Raw genomic sequence first — 16,931 nt, 5'->3', positions numbered from 1 at the left:
TTTCAAAATGTTAAAAAGTTTTAAGTAGGTACAAGGGCAGTTTTAGTTCTTACACCACTATTTGAAGTTTAGACTTGCCCCTTGCTGGGAATATAGTTCAGCTTAGTCATTGTCCATGACCTTTGAATGGATACATGGTCCACAGGGGCAGGAAGGGAAGCTGGCAGGGGTCCAGCTGCCCACCCACCTTTAATGCCATCTGCTTGCTTCACTGCGTGAGTGCTTCCCTTCGCTTCCACACAGAGCCATCTTTAGCCAGAGAGCTGATGTTCCACTAAGCCACTCTTCAGAATCTGCAGTTGGAAGTCCCATTGAGGAACCTACTCCTCTTCACCCAGGCTTTCCTTAGTTGCTCTTGTCCCCCAGCTGCATTATGAGTTTGTATTCTGTGTGCTCAACAACACTGTGTGCTTCTTTGGATTAAGAGCTCAGTCTTTTCCTATGTGTATATGTAACTTAGTGACTAAGAACACAACAGGCTCTGGAGTCCTGTCTCTTTTCATCTCTTACTAGTTATGCAGCCTTGGCCATATTATGGCAACTTTTCATGCTTTTATTTTCTTAACTGTTAAGTGAGGGAGAAAAATAACACTGCCTCATAGACTTTGAATGACCTAATTACATGTATTGATATAACAGTAACACATGCTATTAGTATTCAATCTCCAATTTAGTCAGTAGTGTTGATTATTTCTGCTCTTCCCACACCCTGTACAATGTCCCCTAACCTTTGCAATAAGAGATGAATGATGTGCTCCAGTCACCCGCATACTTCCTACCACCCTGCCTATGAACCTTACTGTTTCTATTGTATTGATTCAACTTAATCAGTTACTGAGAATCTTCATGTTCTGTAGCAAGGCAAAGCAGTGACTGGGAACCCTTAGTATTCTGTGTCTATCCATCTCTCATCTTATCCCATCTCACCCAACTCTCTTCTTCTATTCATTTGGTATTTCCAATGAGCCACACATGAGATTAAAGGTTTTATAAATTATTATTTCAGTTTGGTTCTCCTAACAGCACTAGATTACGATTATGATTTTTCTTGCTTTGCAATTGAGAAAACTCAGTTTGAGGGATGAACTGAAATGGCTGAGGCTATAGAATTATGAAACAGTATGTTTTCCCTCACTTTCCCAGGAATTATATACTTTGAATTATATACTTAAATTATATACTTGGAAGGAATTCCCACTCTCTAGCACGAGACAGACTGCTGCCCAAGGGCTGGATGCCGCTCTTGTGTTGCACTTCCTTGCAAATTGCAGAAGCTGAAAGAGGTGCACTGCTGTGTATGTCGCACTTCTCATCAACCTGTGCTAAGTTCCAGGGACATAAAAGCTACAGAGTGCTTGATAAGTAGATTTAGTCTACTAGGCCTTAGTTTAGTGTCAGTTACCTTTCTCTGTGTAAAAAACTCCCCAACACTTAGTGGATTAAAGCAAGAATTTGTTGTTTTCTGTGATTCTGTGCATTGTCTTCTGCTTCGTGTGATATTGTTTAAGGTCACTCATGTGATTGCCCTCAGCTGGAGCTTAGATTTGGGGCCCCGGTGGCCTCATCATTGCATGGAGATTATGCTGGATGATTAGTGGACCTGGCCTGCACGTCTTATAGCTGGTGCAGTTATTGGCTCCTCAGACTCCTGTTTGCCTCCCAGATGTCCCATGGTTCAGGGCTTCTCATGCTGTGGTCCCTCCAGTGGATTATCCTGGCTTTCTTTCTGTGGTTATTGGCAACCCAGACATTAAAAATGGAAGTTGCATAACTTCTCAAGGCCTACTTGTAAAACTCATATAACATCACTTCTGCCACATTTTTTATTGGCCAAAATAAGTTTCCTGGCCAGTTCAGGAGGCAGAGAAAGAGACTCTCCCTCTTCATGTGAGGAATGGCTAAGAATACAGGGATGTAGCCATACTTGGAAGTAATTCTATCACTCTCATCCATTGACATTTGTACTGGAAGAACAGAATTGTGGAGCTAGAAGTCTCTTAACCATCATCTGAGTCAGCTCCTGCCATGGACTGAATTTTTTCATGTGCTCTAATGTAATCACCTTGTGGTGGTATAAGGCTATGAAGCCTTCTGGGAGGGGTCTGCCTTCAGGAGTAGAATACTGTCCTATAAAATAGCCTAAGGGAAACTCTCTTCTATCATGTGAGGACACAAAGAAGTGTCATCATAAACAAGGAAACTGGCACTAACTATCAAGTAAGTCTGTTGGTACCTTGATTTTGGACTTTTCAGCCTCTTGGATCATGACAAATATGTTCCTGTTTTGGATAAGCCACCCAGTCTATGACATTTTCTTAGAACAGTGCAGATGGATTAAGACAACCCCCTAGTTTCCACAAATGCAGTGAGTAGAAACTGGAAAGTCCAGCCACTGGGGGAGGCCATGCTAATGGAGACCCTGGGATTAGAACCTCAATTCCCCTGGCTGCTGTCCTTCCCTGCACATGCACGGTTGCTCCTTCTGACTGAGGATGCCTCTCTGATGAGTTCCTTTGTGATCCAAGAATATCCTCATAAGTGTGCACAGCACAAGTGTGCAGGTGAAGGAGAGTCTGTTTTGCTGCCCTATGCCTGGGACCTACCTGCCTCTCTATTCTTGGGCTAGGCACCAAGTTTCAGTGTTTGTCCTCATTGACCAACATTAACAGGCATGCCTTCTCTGATCCACTGCCTTTTCTTCTCTCTCTCTCTCTCTCTCTCTCTCTCTCTCTCTCTCTCTCTCTCTTTCTCTCTCTTTTATTTTTATTTATTTACTTTATTCCCGTATATTCATATGAACATTATCACTGGTCCACTGCCTTTTCTATACATTCTTATCATGAAATGATGATGGGTTTTACCATGCACATACAAAGTAACTACCCTGACCTTACCAGATGTCATAAAATGAAATGCAACACATTTATGTGTGTAACTGTACATTTTTCTGAAATCAACAGACTTCACTGTGAAATTTGTTACTTGACTTGAAATGGAGCAGGTGAACCATGAATTATTAATTTCCCTGAGGATGACTATAAACCTGAAAATAAAAGGTTCCATTTTCCTAGATCATTAAGATGTATTTTGGATTATTTCCAGCCTTCTAGTTGGAGGACAGATATTTACTTTGCATTGAAGATGACATAAGTTATAAAATATAGTTCTGGGATTCCTTCAGCTTTTATAGAGGTTGTCTGACTCTTATGGAGGGATAAGATAGATGAGAGAAGTATAATTCTTAAAATTATGATTCCTTGAAGGCCAAACATTCTAAAGAAGAAGTGGCAAAGATACTTTCCAGAAAAATCTTCACTTATTTCCTGATGTGTGGGGTAAATTATTGATTGAATAAAATCTCTTTTTTAAAATTCTAATAATATTTACTGTTTTTACAAATTTTCCATAGCAAATTTGCTTACTGTGGAAAATTTGGGAAAGATACCACACAAAAGAGAAAATACAGATCACTCACAATCTCACTTTTTGGTCAAAGCTACTATTAATAGTTGTAGCTTTTAACATCGTAACAGAAAGACAGAGTGATAGTGATATGGAGAGAAATAAAATAAGAGAGGCTGTTTTTCTTTTAAAACTTGTAAAATAATTTTGAAAAAAAATCATATTTTTGTTTTTGTCTAAGTAGAGTAAGAATATGTTTCTGTGTCATTAAATATTCTTTCCCTATATGGAGAAAATAAATAGTCCCCTCTTGTTTTGACAGGACAGTGACATTGAAGCATTGGCTAAGTGTTTGGAAAGTGTCCTGGGTTGCACCTCTCTTGGTAAGTTGCTTCCAGGTCTGAACCGCAGTGACATGTGCTGATTTTACTGAAATGTCCAAGAAGTTCAGGAAGAACCATAGATAGTTGGTGCAGACTCTTAATTACACAGGTGGGGCAATGAGGCCCATAGAGGTTGAGTGACTGCCTGGTGGGCTGGAAAGTCAAAGAAGAATTTTATTATTTTTATTTTTAATTGTGTTGTTATTATTACCACTGACTTTCTGTCTCCAAGGATGAAACTATTGAAATTTGGCAACTGCCTGTGATCCAGTGTGGCCCAGCAGTATGCAGTATAGGTTTACAGTCTCTGGAAGAGGGATCTCTTCTACCACCTAACTGGTCCTAGAGAAGTGGATCATGTTCAGTCAAGCTGAAAGGGCCTTCACTCTGAAGGTCAGTCAGTCACTGGAAGGGATTTGGTCTGAAAAACAAAGCTGTTTTTTTTTCTTAATATTGTCGAGCTCTATAAATGGGATTTCTGTGCTTCAAGGATGAAACCTTATTTCTCAGTTTCTTCTTTTTCTTAAATCCAAAAAGCCTGTGATAACTTCTAGCACTACACAGTAAATTTTCACACAATAGTTCTTAAAGGTTCTAGGTCACAAGGGCTGAGAATTTTTTCTTTTGAATTTGATTTTGAGTTTTTATTGTAGGAATTTTAGTTGTATAATCAAAAGCAATCTCTTCAAAGGGAACAACAGGAGTAAAGATGAACAAGTTTTGGGGGGGTTGCTCATTGCTGTTAGGAACTTTATGCACAATCAATAGCCTTTTTCTCACTTACTATGCCACATTCCTGTGTGCAAACAGTCATAGCATAACTCATTTTCCCTTTGACTTGTCAACTGTTTAATTGCATATAGTAATTTTTATTAAGTACAGTCCACGTAAGTCCTAAGAATGGTCTAGAAAATGCAGGAGGATTTCCTTTGATCAAGTTACTTTTCCCTTGTGGTTCTCAGATTGAGTTGGTTATTCTTTAAGTAGGTTCCCTGGACATGTCCAGTACTGCGCAGGGGGAAGTGTACTGAGCAGCGTGGGTGAGAAGCTATATATTTCCTGTTCATGTCTGTTTTTCTAGTCTAATACCATGTCGGACATAGAAAGGGCCCTTGACAAATATTTTTAAATGTTTTCAGAAGAAATTAAATACAGACCTTTTTCATTTGCTAGTCGAAACCAAAATTGTCTTCACACTTACCTGTTGTAGAAATTGGATTTCATATAAAAGTATATCTTCAAAATGATGGTGCCACTACAAGAAAAGGTAGGTAACACTAGTTTGGGTAGGTTATATTTAAATTTCCCTTCTAGACGAAATGATTTATAGAAATGCACATTGGGAATATGGAACGAAAATACACATTTATCTCCATCTGGAGTCACACTAAAATAATGGTGAAGAAATAAAGCTGATATAAATCTACAAGAAAAAGGACTATTAGAAAGCTGCCAGTGAATTTCAAAAGATAGAAAGCAGGTCTGCAATGTTGGGCAGAAAGAGGGGACACGATGCAGGCAGGCTAGAGCTGTGACCTGCGGGGCTCATGGCCAGAATATAAAAAAAGAATATTTCAGTTAAGGGGCAACTTAAGATAACGTTGGTGGCTTTCTGCTCCTGCTCATAAGCAGAGGGACTCAGAGATCATGCAGCAGAAGCAGAAAAAAGCAAATGAGAAGAAGGAAGAGGCCAAGAGCTCTGAGGCTTAGAGTCCAGCTAGCCGTGCTCCTCTCAGCCTGTGCGCCTGCAGCCAGCGCCATCTGCCCTGTTTGCTCCCCTCCTGCTCACAGGTCTCAGCCCAGATGGTGTTCCCTTTGCCCTGAGTCTGCACCAGGTTCCTTCTGTGCTTCCCTCGCTCAGGTAGCCTCTCTCCCCAGCCAGCCTGTGGGCCACTCTTCTTCCCGTGGTTTCTATTCCTGTGGGGCACACTCCCAAAGTATTGTAGTTTAAAGAAAAATAGAAAGCAGATGGATGAGTGGTAGACAACAAACCTGGAAGTTAACTGCCTAAGAGGCATTTGGGGAAGGAGCAGGGTAGGGAAGCTCACAGAAGCCACAGCTACTTCTGAAGGCAGGATGCAAGTGCAGATGAAGATAGGATTAGTGAACAGCATGAAGAAGGACCCTAGGTCCTTTTCCTTCCATGAGCACCACCAGTGGATTCTTTCCTGAATCAAGGCAGAGTGCTATAATATGTGAAAACAGAATAACACAGTGAAAGTTTGCCTGATGGAGGAGGAAATCCCCAGACACTACCCCTACTTGGCCTCTATAATATTGTCCATACTGATACTGAGGAACGACATGGACCCCTTTAGCAGATATCTTTTTAAGGTCTCTTATCAGCCCAAGAATCCTACTGACATTCTCCCAACAAAACAGCAGGGGAGAGCCCTGATAATCACTGAATCCAAAGAAAGCTTAAGTTGGTTTTTAATATTATGCACTTAGGGATGGGGAGATAGTTTGGCAGTCTAAGCACCTGCCCAGCAAGTGCAAGAACCCAAGTTTGCTCCCTGGTACCACATGCCATGCCTGCCCTGGGCACACTGTGTTGGCCGCCAAAACTGGGTGTCATGGTGCATACTTGTAATCCTAGTGCTGGGGAGGCTGAGACAAGAGGATCACTACAAGTCCAAACTTTGTAGCGAGCCCCTGTACCAAATAAATAAATAAATAATTTTTAAAACTTTGAAAATGTATTATACACTTAGATATGAACATCTAACTGGATGGCTGGCAGTATCTGAAGATATTTGTGGGGATGGGATAAGTGGGTGGGAGAGAGACAGATCGAGGTAGAGACAGAGTCAGAGAGATATCATATCCAAACATACAAAAGATTCAGGAAGCAATGTAAGGAAATTTTCAAAATGTATTAAAATCTTAGTGGAGTGTGATGGTACATGCCTGTGATCCAAGCACTCAGGAGGCTGAGGCAGGAAGATCATTGTGGATTTGACACCAGCCTGGGCTACAAAGTGAGTTCAAGGCCAGCCTGAACTGTATAGTGAGACCCTGTCTCAAAAAAAGAAGTTAAAGAATATCTAAGAAAATATTCCCTCTAAAAACAAAGAAAGAGGTATATATAGGAATAAGAAAAAAAACACTTGAAATTGTAATTTTAATAGCAAAAGTAAAAACTTCATAGTAAATTTGAGAAAGTTTGGGAGAATTTTTATAAAATTAATAAAAAACCCAAAATGATTAGTCTAGATGATCCAGTATCTAACTGATAGAAATTCTAGGGAAGATGAGTAAAAAGGAATTGATCAAAGAAATAATAAAAAAAATCTAGAGAAAATAAAATATCATTTATAAAGCACTAGGAACAAGAATGATGTTGTATTTTCAACATTGATGAAAGCTAGAAAGTAATAAAGCTTAAGGGCCGGTCAAATAGCTCAGCAGATTACAGTGCTTGCTTAGGCAGACTCAGGGGCAGGGGGTGGGGAGAGGGGGGTTCATTCCCTGGCCTGCCGTTCCAGCCCCACGCCCACCCTGGGGTGCACTGAGACTGCAATTGAGACTGGACACCGTGGTGAACACCTTTAATCCCAGCTCTGGGAGGCTGCACAGGCAGATCACTACTAGTCTGATCTACATAGTGAGACCCTGAAAACCCTGTAGACTCTGTACTAAAATGCAAAATAATAATAATAATAATAAGTTAATTAATAAAAATAAAGTTTGTATTAAAAGAAAACAATAAGGTTTGAACCTAGAGCTTTTTTCTTTTTAAATCTACCTAAACCACCAGTCAAGTATGAGAGAGGAATAAAGATATTTTCAGTCAGAAAAGAGGTTTCAAAAATATCTGCCTTGTGTGGTTTGTCTTAGAAGTTCCTACAGATTAAACTCCACCAAAGGGTAGGAGTAAATCAAGAAAGACACAAAGACATGAAGTTCCAGCAGTGATGGATGTCACAGAAGAGAGAGTTAAAGTATGCCTGGAATTATAGTAAAGGGAGATTAGGATTGCTGGGCAACAAACCATTCAGATTGGAATGGGTCAGAAAACTCCAAGGCTGAACAGCTGCCTCCTGAGTAGAAGTGGAATTAATGGATGACCCATAGGATCTGACCATAATGAAAGGAATTTTCAGTATTATTAAAGACTTTCAGAATGACTTCAAAGTAATCAGGAAACTAAGCAATGTAAAAATACCAAGGCATTTATTAAGATCTGAAAAAATAATATTAGAAAGCATGTTCTGAATAATAAGAGCTTTTCTGTGTAAACTACTTAATGTGATAATTTAAACATTGCATTATTTAAAATTGTAATATAATTATATTAGAATGATGGGTAGAAGAGAGATGAGAAAGCCAGAGAGGCAGATATAGGCATACAACAATGAGAAAAGAAAAAAAGTCAAATTCTCCACCCATAATAGGAAGTACATAGTATAAAATAGAAAATTAAAAAAATAGCTACGTAGACAGCTGTGACATGAAAAAATAAAGGTAAATACAAAAAGTTGAGAAGTTGAATATGGTTGACTTGAAAAGTAAAACTTGAAGATAAAGAAAATAACCTTTTCTTTTGCAGATTGTTAGTCTTGGCTTTAAAATGTATTATGTTCATAAATTCTTAGGTTGTAAGTCAAGTTTTAAAAGTGAATATTGGAACAAACATGAGAATATAGGCATGTCTTTGAAGTGCTGACTTTATTTTCTTTGGCTATACAGCCAGATATGTGTTAGCTTTAGTTGCTCTGGGAAGATACCTGAGAAAGCTTAGAGGAGCAGGGAGGTTAATTTGGCTCATAGTTTAGAAGGGTCAGTCCGTGGTTAACGGCTCCATCGCTTTGGGCCTGAGGTTAGGAAGGAAATGGTGGTGTGAGCCTATAGAGGAAGAAACTGTTTACTTCATAGCAGCTAGGAATGAAAGAGAAGAGGAAGACAGGGTAGGGGGAGGAAGGGCTCAGGACAAGATATGGCCCCAAATTGATGACCCTGTGACCTTTCTCCTTCAACTAGACTTCACCCCTGAGTTTTTAATCACCCTCCAGAAGTGCCATCAAGCTGTGAGCCCGTCAATGCCTGACTGCACTGATACCATTAGAGCCCTCATGATCCAGTCCTTCCTCAGGCCTCCATATCTGAACACTGGGGACCGCCTAGCACGTAGCCTTCGGGAGGCATTTTGGACCCAAGTAGTAGCAAGACAGCTGGATCACATAAGTTTCTAGTTTTAGTTTTCTGAGGCACTTCCATAGTGACCCCTACAACAGTTATACGAATTCACTTCTGTGACAGAGATGCACACAGTTGAAATCATCATCCAGGGCTGGCAATCAAAGATCCTACTTCTGCTCTCCATCACTTTAGTAAGAGCTTACTATCAAGGCTATATTAAGACCTTTGGACACCTTGATTACTGAGATTACAGAAACATGCGTCTCATGACTACAATGAACCCTCTAGTAATATCTTAGTGGAGTCTAATATCATGGCTCAAGTGGAAGAGGTCCTTTGATAATGGCTGCAGGCCCTGAGGTGATGGGAGCACATGCTTTTGGAATATCTGTCTGGGGAAGGAAATTCACATAATGATGCTATTTTCAGGATGGCAGGCACTTCTCATCATCCCACAGAAGCCATGCAGATAATTCTGTCCTTGTGGTCCTGAAGGGGATGTTCCAGGACTGCTCAGATAATTGATGTCTGTCTTAGTGTAGTTCTGGGAAGTGCACCATCTGTAACAATAGAGCATACTAATCACTGTGGTTATTAAATTGTGGCACATGTGTTAATGTTAACAGGAATCAAGAGACAATTTAAATTTAAATATTATGGAGTCTAAGCCTTATCATTTATTTATTTTTTATTTTTTGTATTTTTAGGGAAGGGTCTATAGGGTGTTCAGGGTCTCACTACTAGATCAGACTCATCATGATCTGCCTGTTTACAGCCTCCCAAAAGCTGGGATTACAGGCACACACGTCATGCCTAATTTCAATTGCCTTCTCAACATGCCCTGGGGGTGGAGCCGGAATGGCAGGCCCGGGGATCGAACCCTGGTCCCTGTGCCTGCTTGCAGCACTTTAATCCACTGAGCTATTTGGCCAGCCCTAAGCCTTATCATTTAACATTGGAACCTCGGTGAAAAAAGATGGCTTTACTCATACACAGAGGCACACAGGTGCGATTTCTAGAGCTTACCTCAGTTCCTTAATCAAGGAATAAGATTCCTTCTTCAAAACTTCCAGAAAGTGCACAGATTAAAGAACAAAACTGCCTTTTACATCAGTTCAAACATATTCAGTGTAATTTGAGATATTATTTTGTATACCAAGCTGCAATGGAGATAGGTAAAATAGCAAGTAAATACAGAAAGCAGCTCTTATTCTAAAAGGGCGGTAAATAAACTATTGTGAAATGTTAACATTCTTAATCTTTTTAGTTACCAAAGATGGGTAATTTTAATGGTAGCACCAAGACAAGACTATAGCATGTTAGTAGAATATTCTATCCTGGCTGGAAAAAATAAGAAGTATAGTTTTGTTTTCTTTGTGTTTTTTTTTTTTTTTTTTTTTTGGCTGGGGAATGGACTCAGGGCCTCACGCATGCCACATCCCTGGACCAAAAAATTAGTCAATTACATACCATACTATTATCATCAAAAGATAAAAGATTTTGAAAATTGTACTGAGCATGTTTTAACTTTGCAGCTCTAAAGATATCCATTACAATGGTTTGAACCCACCATAGAGCCTGGACTTAGTTTTATTTTTACATGAACAAGGAACAATGATGTTTTTCCTTGTTATATCATAGATGGGCAGGCTGGATAAATGAGTGCTCATTTGTGTGGATTCAGTACATCTTGAATTAGATGGTGCTCTTGTGCACTGCAGATTCAGAGTACCTGTCTCTGGAGCATCAACATTGAAATAGTGCTTCTAGCACTTGAGCATGTGCCAGAATAATTTAAAAGACAACACATGGGCCCGATCCACAGCTAAGAATTCATATTTCTAATCGTTTCACATTTGATGTGGATACTTTAGCTCCATGTTCCACTTTTAGAAAGATAACTTTAAGATGACTAAGCTCTGAATTTATTATCATGCATACTTATACCAATTGTAATTCAAACAATAAAGTATGAAATATTTAAAATGCTTTCCTAGGGGCCAGGGGTATATATAGCTCAGCAGCACAGTGCCTGCCTGGGAAGCGCAAAGTCCTGAGTTTAATTCATGGTACAAAAAAAAAAAAAAAAAAAAAAAAAAAGGATAGCTTTCCTAATATTATAGAGAACTGACCTGTAGTGTAAAATGAAATAGTTTGTTTCTAGATTGTTTTCTGTGAGTGCCCTGTCAGTGAGTGCTGGGCTGACCTTGAACACAGGCAGAACTGGGTTTCTTCTTATCTTTTGCTGTGTTTCTTCCTGGGCTCAGCATCCACACCAACATGTAGGGAGGTCGGGGAGGTTCAGGGCACCACAAGGGGTGCTGGGTGTTGTAAAGAAGATTGGATGTTGCCAGCCAGAATAGTCCCAAAGCCGATATGGAGTGATTCCTAGCATAATTAGGAGACGTAGGGAGGCAAGAAAGTCAACTAAGTGGAAGACGGTATGCAGTGTAACAACCCTTGTTGGATTCCTATCATTTTGTTTAGTGAAATTATGTATTGTTCCCAATGTTTTTCAGTATGTTTTATTCTTTTTAAAAAGTAAAAAAAGTTAAGCATGTATGTATGAGTATTTATTTGTTAAAGGCATTTGTCAAGATTCTACTATGGATCAATTATTGTTCTAGAATCCAAAGATAAATAAAAGACATAAATGTTCTCAAAGAACTTAAAAAAAAAAGAAAAGAAAAAAATTCAAATAAATAGGAAAGGCTGGAAATGAGGCCATGAGGGAATGGCCAAGAATGTAGGCTCTGGCCACTTTACCAGGGTGGAATACTGCTGTCAAAATTTCACATTTGGAACCTATATTTTGTATCCTACAATACTGATAAAACTTGTGATGATAATCTAGATGTCCCTGATAGAGTGAGAGAGAAAACAAAGCCTTCTTCTTAATGAGTTTCCAGTTTGCTGAGAAAGGTAGATGGTAAGAGGCCGCTGTGATAGGAACACCACACACTGTACTCGGGTGGGTGGTGGGAGTCACTGCGTGAGGGCAAGTCTGGGAGGGATTCACAGAGGAACAGAAGCTTTGGATTCCTGTGTCTGTGATGGCAGAGCAAGGCCATGTTCACTGTAGTATTCTCAAAGACTAATACATAAGATGGCGTGGAGTATTTTTCAATAATCATTTAATAAATAATGGAAAGATAGATGCAGCATCATCAGGAGAAAGACATGTTCTCTAGAAAGAATCAGTAGTGTGAAAACTCAGAGGTGAGGGCTGAGGAGTCAGCTCGGTGTTCTAAGCTCCTGCCTGGCAAGTGCAAGGACCTGAATTTGATCCCTAGTACCACATGCCATCTGGCCCTGGACCCCAGGCATGCCATGCTGGAAACCAGGTGTGATGGTACATGCCTGTAATCCCTGCACTGAGGAGGCGGATGCAGGATATCAATACAAATCCAAACTGCATAGCGAGACTGGTATTGAAAGAAAAAATATTTTTAAAAACCTCAGAAGTGTGAAACAACTGACTGTATTCATTGAACTCTCAAGAAATTTGGTGCTACTGGGATAGAAGGTGTGAGGAAGGGACTGGCATATCTGGAGGTGAAGTCTGAGGCCACGGGTGTCTTACATACCTGGTTAGGAATCTGAACCTTCTCCTGAGGGTTAGGATATGACTTTTTTTTTCAGTGTGGTCAGGAAATTTCACTTTTACCAACCAATAAAGAGCGACTTGAAGAGGAGAGCTGCCCAAAGGCTATCAGTATACAAATAACTCATCAGCTGTCACTCTTGGTAACTATCCAGATATATTCACTCATGGTAACTACCCAGGCATATTACTACTCAGGCGACAAAGATGAAAGATAACCTCTGCCTTGATTTTATTGAAACTCTTAGAAAGGAAAGTTCTGCCTCTGAATTTCCTAGTAACTACATTTTGAATCAAAGCAAGATATGAAGCTCAACATTTTTTAAAGTTTGGATAATGAGCCATGCTTCTACAGAGGAGTCAGCAGTGGAATGATAGATGTCTTTGGTAAATAATGTTTATATGAAGAGTTTGTGCATCTATGATAGTTATGATATCAACCTGAATAGATTAAGAAATGGTTAGTGAATGAGTGGAGCAGAGCTCTGGGTGTCTGTGGCTGACAGATGTGTGGAAAAGAAGTGGGTGGGGGGCACCAACAAACAGACCTGCAGCCTGGATGGAATACAAAGGGAAAGAAGAAGGAAGTCTTCTCTTTCCAGGAGCACCGGTCTCTCCATCATCTTTGGACGTTCAACTCCAGTACCTTTAGGGTTCCAGCATGTACTCTTCAGCCTTCCAATGAAGGCCTGTCAGCTTTCCCATGTGGACTTGCCCAGGACTCTGAAGCAAGTTCCAGGCCTTTGACTTTCAGCTGGGTCCTCTTCCTTGCCAAGGCAGATGGCCATTCTGCATTCTTCCACCTGTAATTATGCCAACAGCCACTGTGAGCCTACTTAATAAATCCTTTTTATATCACATATTATTTTTATATTCAGTTTCCTCTAGTAAGTCCTGATATGATATCCAAACTGGATGTTGGGCAGAACTAATTAGAATTTCCATAGATGCTCCAAAACTTCTCTGCTCACTGAGGTTCCCTTAGTGTGTCAACATATCCGGTCCATTTGGCCTTTTGAAAAATTTCCCCCTCATAGTTAATGTCTATTCAACAATGTGACAGATATAGCTAGACCAGGAAGGCACTGGGGCTTCTGAGTGCCATTGACAACTCCTTTACTTGAGCTCATCAAAGGGTGAGCCTTTAAGTGTAAAAATAAGTGACAGCCACTTAACTTTGCACTTTTATGTTTTTTTTTCCTTGACAGAAAAGAACTTCTCATAGTAATGGGAGTGATTGCAGCATGGCATTTTATCTTTGGTTGCTGACACATTGAAACCCTACAAAAGAAGGAATACTTTGAATACAAACCTCTTAGATATTTTGATGTGGCCATATAATATCTCTTTGACTTTGCCCTTTATGTCTTTGTCTTACAGAACTTTAAGTTTCTACAACATCTTTTAAAACTGAGTGAATAGATAACACTTTCAAAATTAATGGTAGTTTACTGAGAACCTGCTACAGGTCAGCTACTATGAGATGCCTTCACCTGATTGACGGGTGTCTGCTGATAGGGAGGAGGCAATGAGAAGACTTTATATAATGACAGCTTTACCATGATATTATTAATCATTCTGATTAACTTCAAGGATCATGTAGCATCAAAGACCACTCTTCCCTGGCATGCCATGTTATGCCGGCCCCGTCCCCGGGGCACGCTGAGATGGTGATTGAGACTGGGCATGGTGGTGTGTCCTGTAATGCCTGTGCTTGGAAAGCTGAAAATAGGAGGATCACTAGGAGTCTGATCTGTGTAGTGAGACTTGGTAGACCCTGTACAAAATACATTAAAAAAAAAAAAAAGATCACTCCTGACGCAAGGGTGGGCTTAGCAATAGGAATTGAGGATGACTGTTGGTACAGGGAGAACCTGAGCAGGGTAACAGACAAGAACAACAAGGCAGCCCTTGCTCAGAAATGGGGCGAGGTTCTATTTGGTATTATATTCCTGAATCGTCAGGGTTGGGAGTGTGACATGTATTACCTAGATAGCTATTTTCCCCCCTCTCTCTAAATAAATAAGGCCTTCTCCTTGGCTATGGGTAGGGATGAATGTAAAGCCAAATATAGTGAATATCTGTTGTAGTGATGAGCTTCCTTCTCATAAAGCTAGACCTTGAAAATATCCAGAGAAGGTATGTGGCGGGAGAGGTGGCCTTACAAGGCCTCATGGTGACATCTCCTTTTTCGGCTTCCACAAAAGCTCAGGAGTAGATGGTGTGCAGTAATTATTTCTATTTACTTTCTGTTCTTCAGGCTGTAGAGGGAGCAGATGCTTTACAGAGTCACTGTCAGGATTCCTAACTCTAATGAAGAAGGTGAGCCTGTCCCACTTGCACACTGCCTTAGGGACCAAGCAGTGGCTGCTGGTGGTGGGCTGTGGGGATTGTCTGCTGGCAGGATCTCCCTTGCTTAGTGCTCTCCTGAGACTGGCATTGCACTGATATCAGCTGAGGAGAGAGGGGAAGAGCACAGATCTGCTGGGCGCCCCTGAGTGCAGGCAGCACAGAGGCGCCACCATGCCTGCCTGTGCGTGGTGGGTGCTATGGGCCTGGAATGTGAGCACGTTCACCTGGCCGTTTGGACTCTGGTGGCTGCCTGCTCTGCCCTGTTCTTCCTGTTGACCTGTTCTTCCTGGCAGTAGCCAGCACCAGGCCGGTTGCTTCTGGAGGCCTCTTCTGGTTAAGTTAGTAAAGGAATCTCTATCCATATTTAAAATTACTATCAGTTATATAACAATCAGAAATTTGAATAATACTGCATTCCTCTGCAAATCACTAAATTATGAATTGACCATTTCCTGACACAGAGTCATTGTAGGTGCAGAGAGGAGCACTGAGGAACTTCTAGATCGGTGGGCGTGCTCACACCTCTGGACAAAATGTCCAGAGACCTAGGCAGGCTGCCCCAGCACCCAGATGAGGATGTGAGTGGCTTGGGTGAAGGGCTGGGCCAGTGGTTCTCACACAGTGTATACAGCCATTGAGAATCAGAACCCCCAGCGCTCTGGGCCTACCCCTAGAGGTTCCGATTCAGCAGCTTTGAGGTGTGGCGTGAGAATCTGCACTCCTGCCTAGTCCATGCAGTGCTGGTGCCACAGCTACAGGGACCACACTGCACTGGAGGAAGAAACCAGGATGCTTTCGCTTTTTATTCCTCTTTTGGCAAACATCAAAGAACATGAGAGAAACTATACTGCTCACTATAACTACATTTATTTTTGCTTAACATAAGTTGTAAACATATTTAAGTGGATAAAAGTCTTGGTTGAAGACATTTCCAAGAACTCTGATGTATACTTTTACAAATTAGGACAAAAGAATGCTTGTATAATATTAATTAGACCATCATCCAGGAAACTAGTATACCTATTTGAAAGTTAACATCTGCAACTTTTTAAACTACTTTGCAGATATACATAGAATGTTTACCTAATGTTTTATGAAAAAATAGGTGATCATACAAATCTTATTTATAACTATACTGACCATGACCATTTAAAAAGAACTTTAAAGCACTGGCCAGATAGCTCAGTGGACTAAAGCTTCTGCTTAGGCAGAGAGAGCAGGGTCGGAGGTTCAATCCCCAGCACCACAAATCATGCCAGCCTCAGTGAATGAGACTGGGCGTGGCGGCACATGCTTATAATCCCAGTGCTTGGGAGGCCGAAAACAGGGGTATCTCTAGAGGAGTCTGATGTACTTAGTGAGACCAAGTAGACCCTGTACTAAATACATAAAAATAAACAAATAAATAATAAAAAGAATTTTAATGAAAACAAAAAGAAAATTCTAATTATTTGTTAAGAACATATTTATCTTATGCAGCAGCCAGGGTTCCAATCCCGGTGTGCTGTGCTGGCCTTGCCCCCAGGGCACACTGAGACAGCCATTAACACTGGATGTGGTGGCACATGCCTGTGATCCCAGCACTTGGGAAGCTAAAAACAGGAGAACCACTATGAATCAGGTCTATGTAGTGAGACCCTGTAGACCCTGTACTAAGTAAAAAATAATTGTCTTAGAATACTTTTGATGAATTAAATAAAAAAGAAAGAAACCAGGAAGTTCAGCTACTTTAGCTTACTACCAGCTAAGGCTTTATAACCTGCTTACATTTTATAGATTTTTAGTAAATTGAACCAAGATTTTAATAAAAGCACCTCATACTCAATTTTAGATATCTGTGACCCCACTGACGAGAGTGTTATTTACAACCTAGAAAAGAGGCTGTCTCTCAACATTTTGCTTATACTAACCTGAAAGAATAAAATATTTTGATTTACTGAACCTATATCTAGGAATTAATTTTAAAGATACAGTCAGGGTTACACGTAAAGATAAACATGTAAGGGTATTATAGAACTGTTGCTTATAATAGTGAAAAACTGGAGTCA

At 40.4% G+C, this 16,931-nt stretch overlaps 1 protein-coding gene and 1 pseudogene across 2 annotated transcripts in view; one reads left to right on the top strand and one right to left on the bottom strand.

Moving 5' to 3' along the window:
* LOC105743888 overlaps window positions 1-3,525 on the bottom strand; it is a 16,261-nt pseudogene extending 12,736 nt beyond the window's left edge.
* The window catches only part of Nek11 (NIMA related kinase 11), a 389,368-nt gene that overhangs the window by 240,254 nt on the left and 132,183 nt on the right, over window positions 1-16,931 (top strand). For both annotated transcript variants that reach the window (XM_023706560.1, XM_023706562.1), the window contains one exon: window positions 3,725-3,785. In XM_023706560.1, the coding sequence (XP_023562328.1) occupies window positions 3,725-3,785 (61 nt within the window). Of the gene's footprint in view, window positions 1-3,724; window positions 3,786-16,931 lie in introns of those variants that run through there.

This window comes from Octodon degus, unplaced genomic scaffold, assembly GCF_000260255.1.
Source record: "Octodon degus isolate 3935 unplaced genomic scaffold, OctDeg1.0 scaffold00008, whole genome shotgun sequence".
NCBI classification, from domain to species: Eukaryota; Metazoa; Chordata; class Mammalia; order Rodentia; family Octodontidae; genus Octodon; species Octodon degus.
This window is presented reverse-complemented; position numbering and strand designations above follow the sequence as displayed.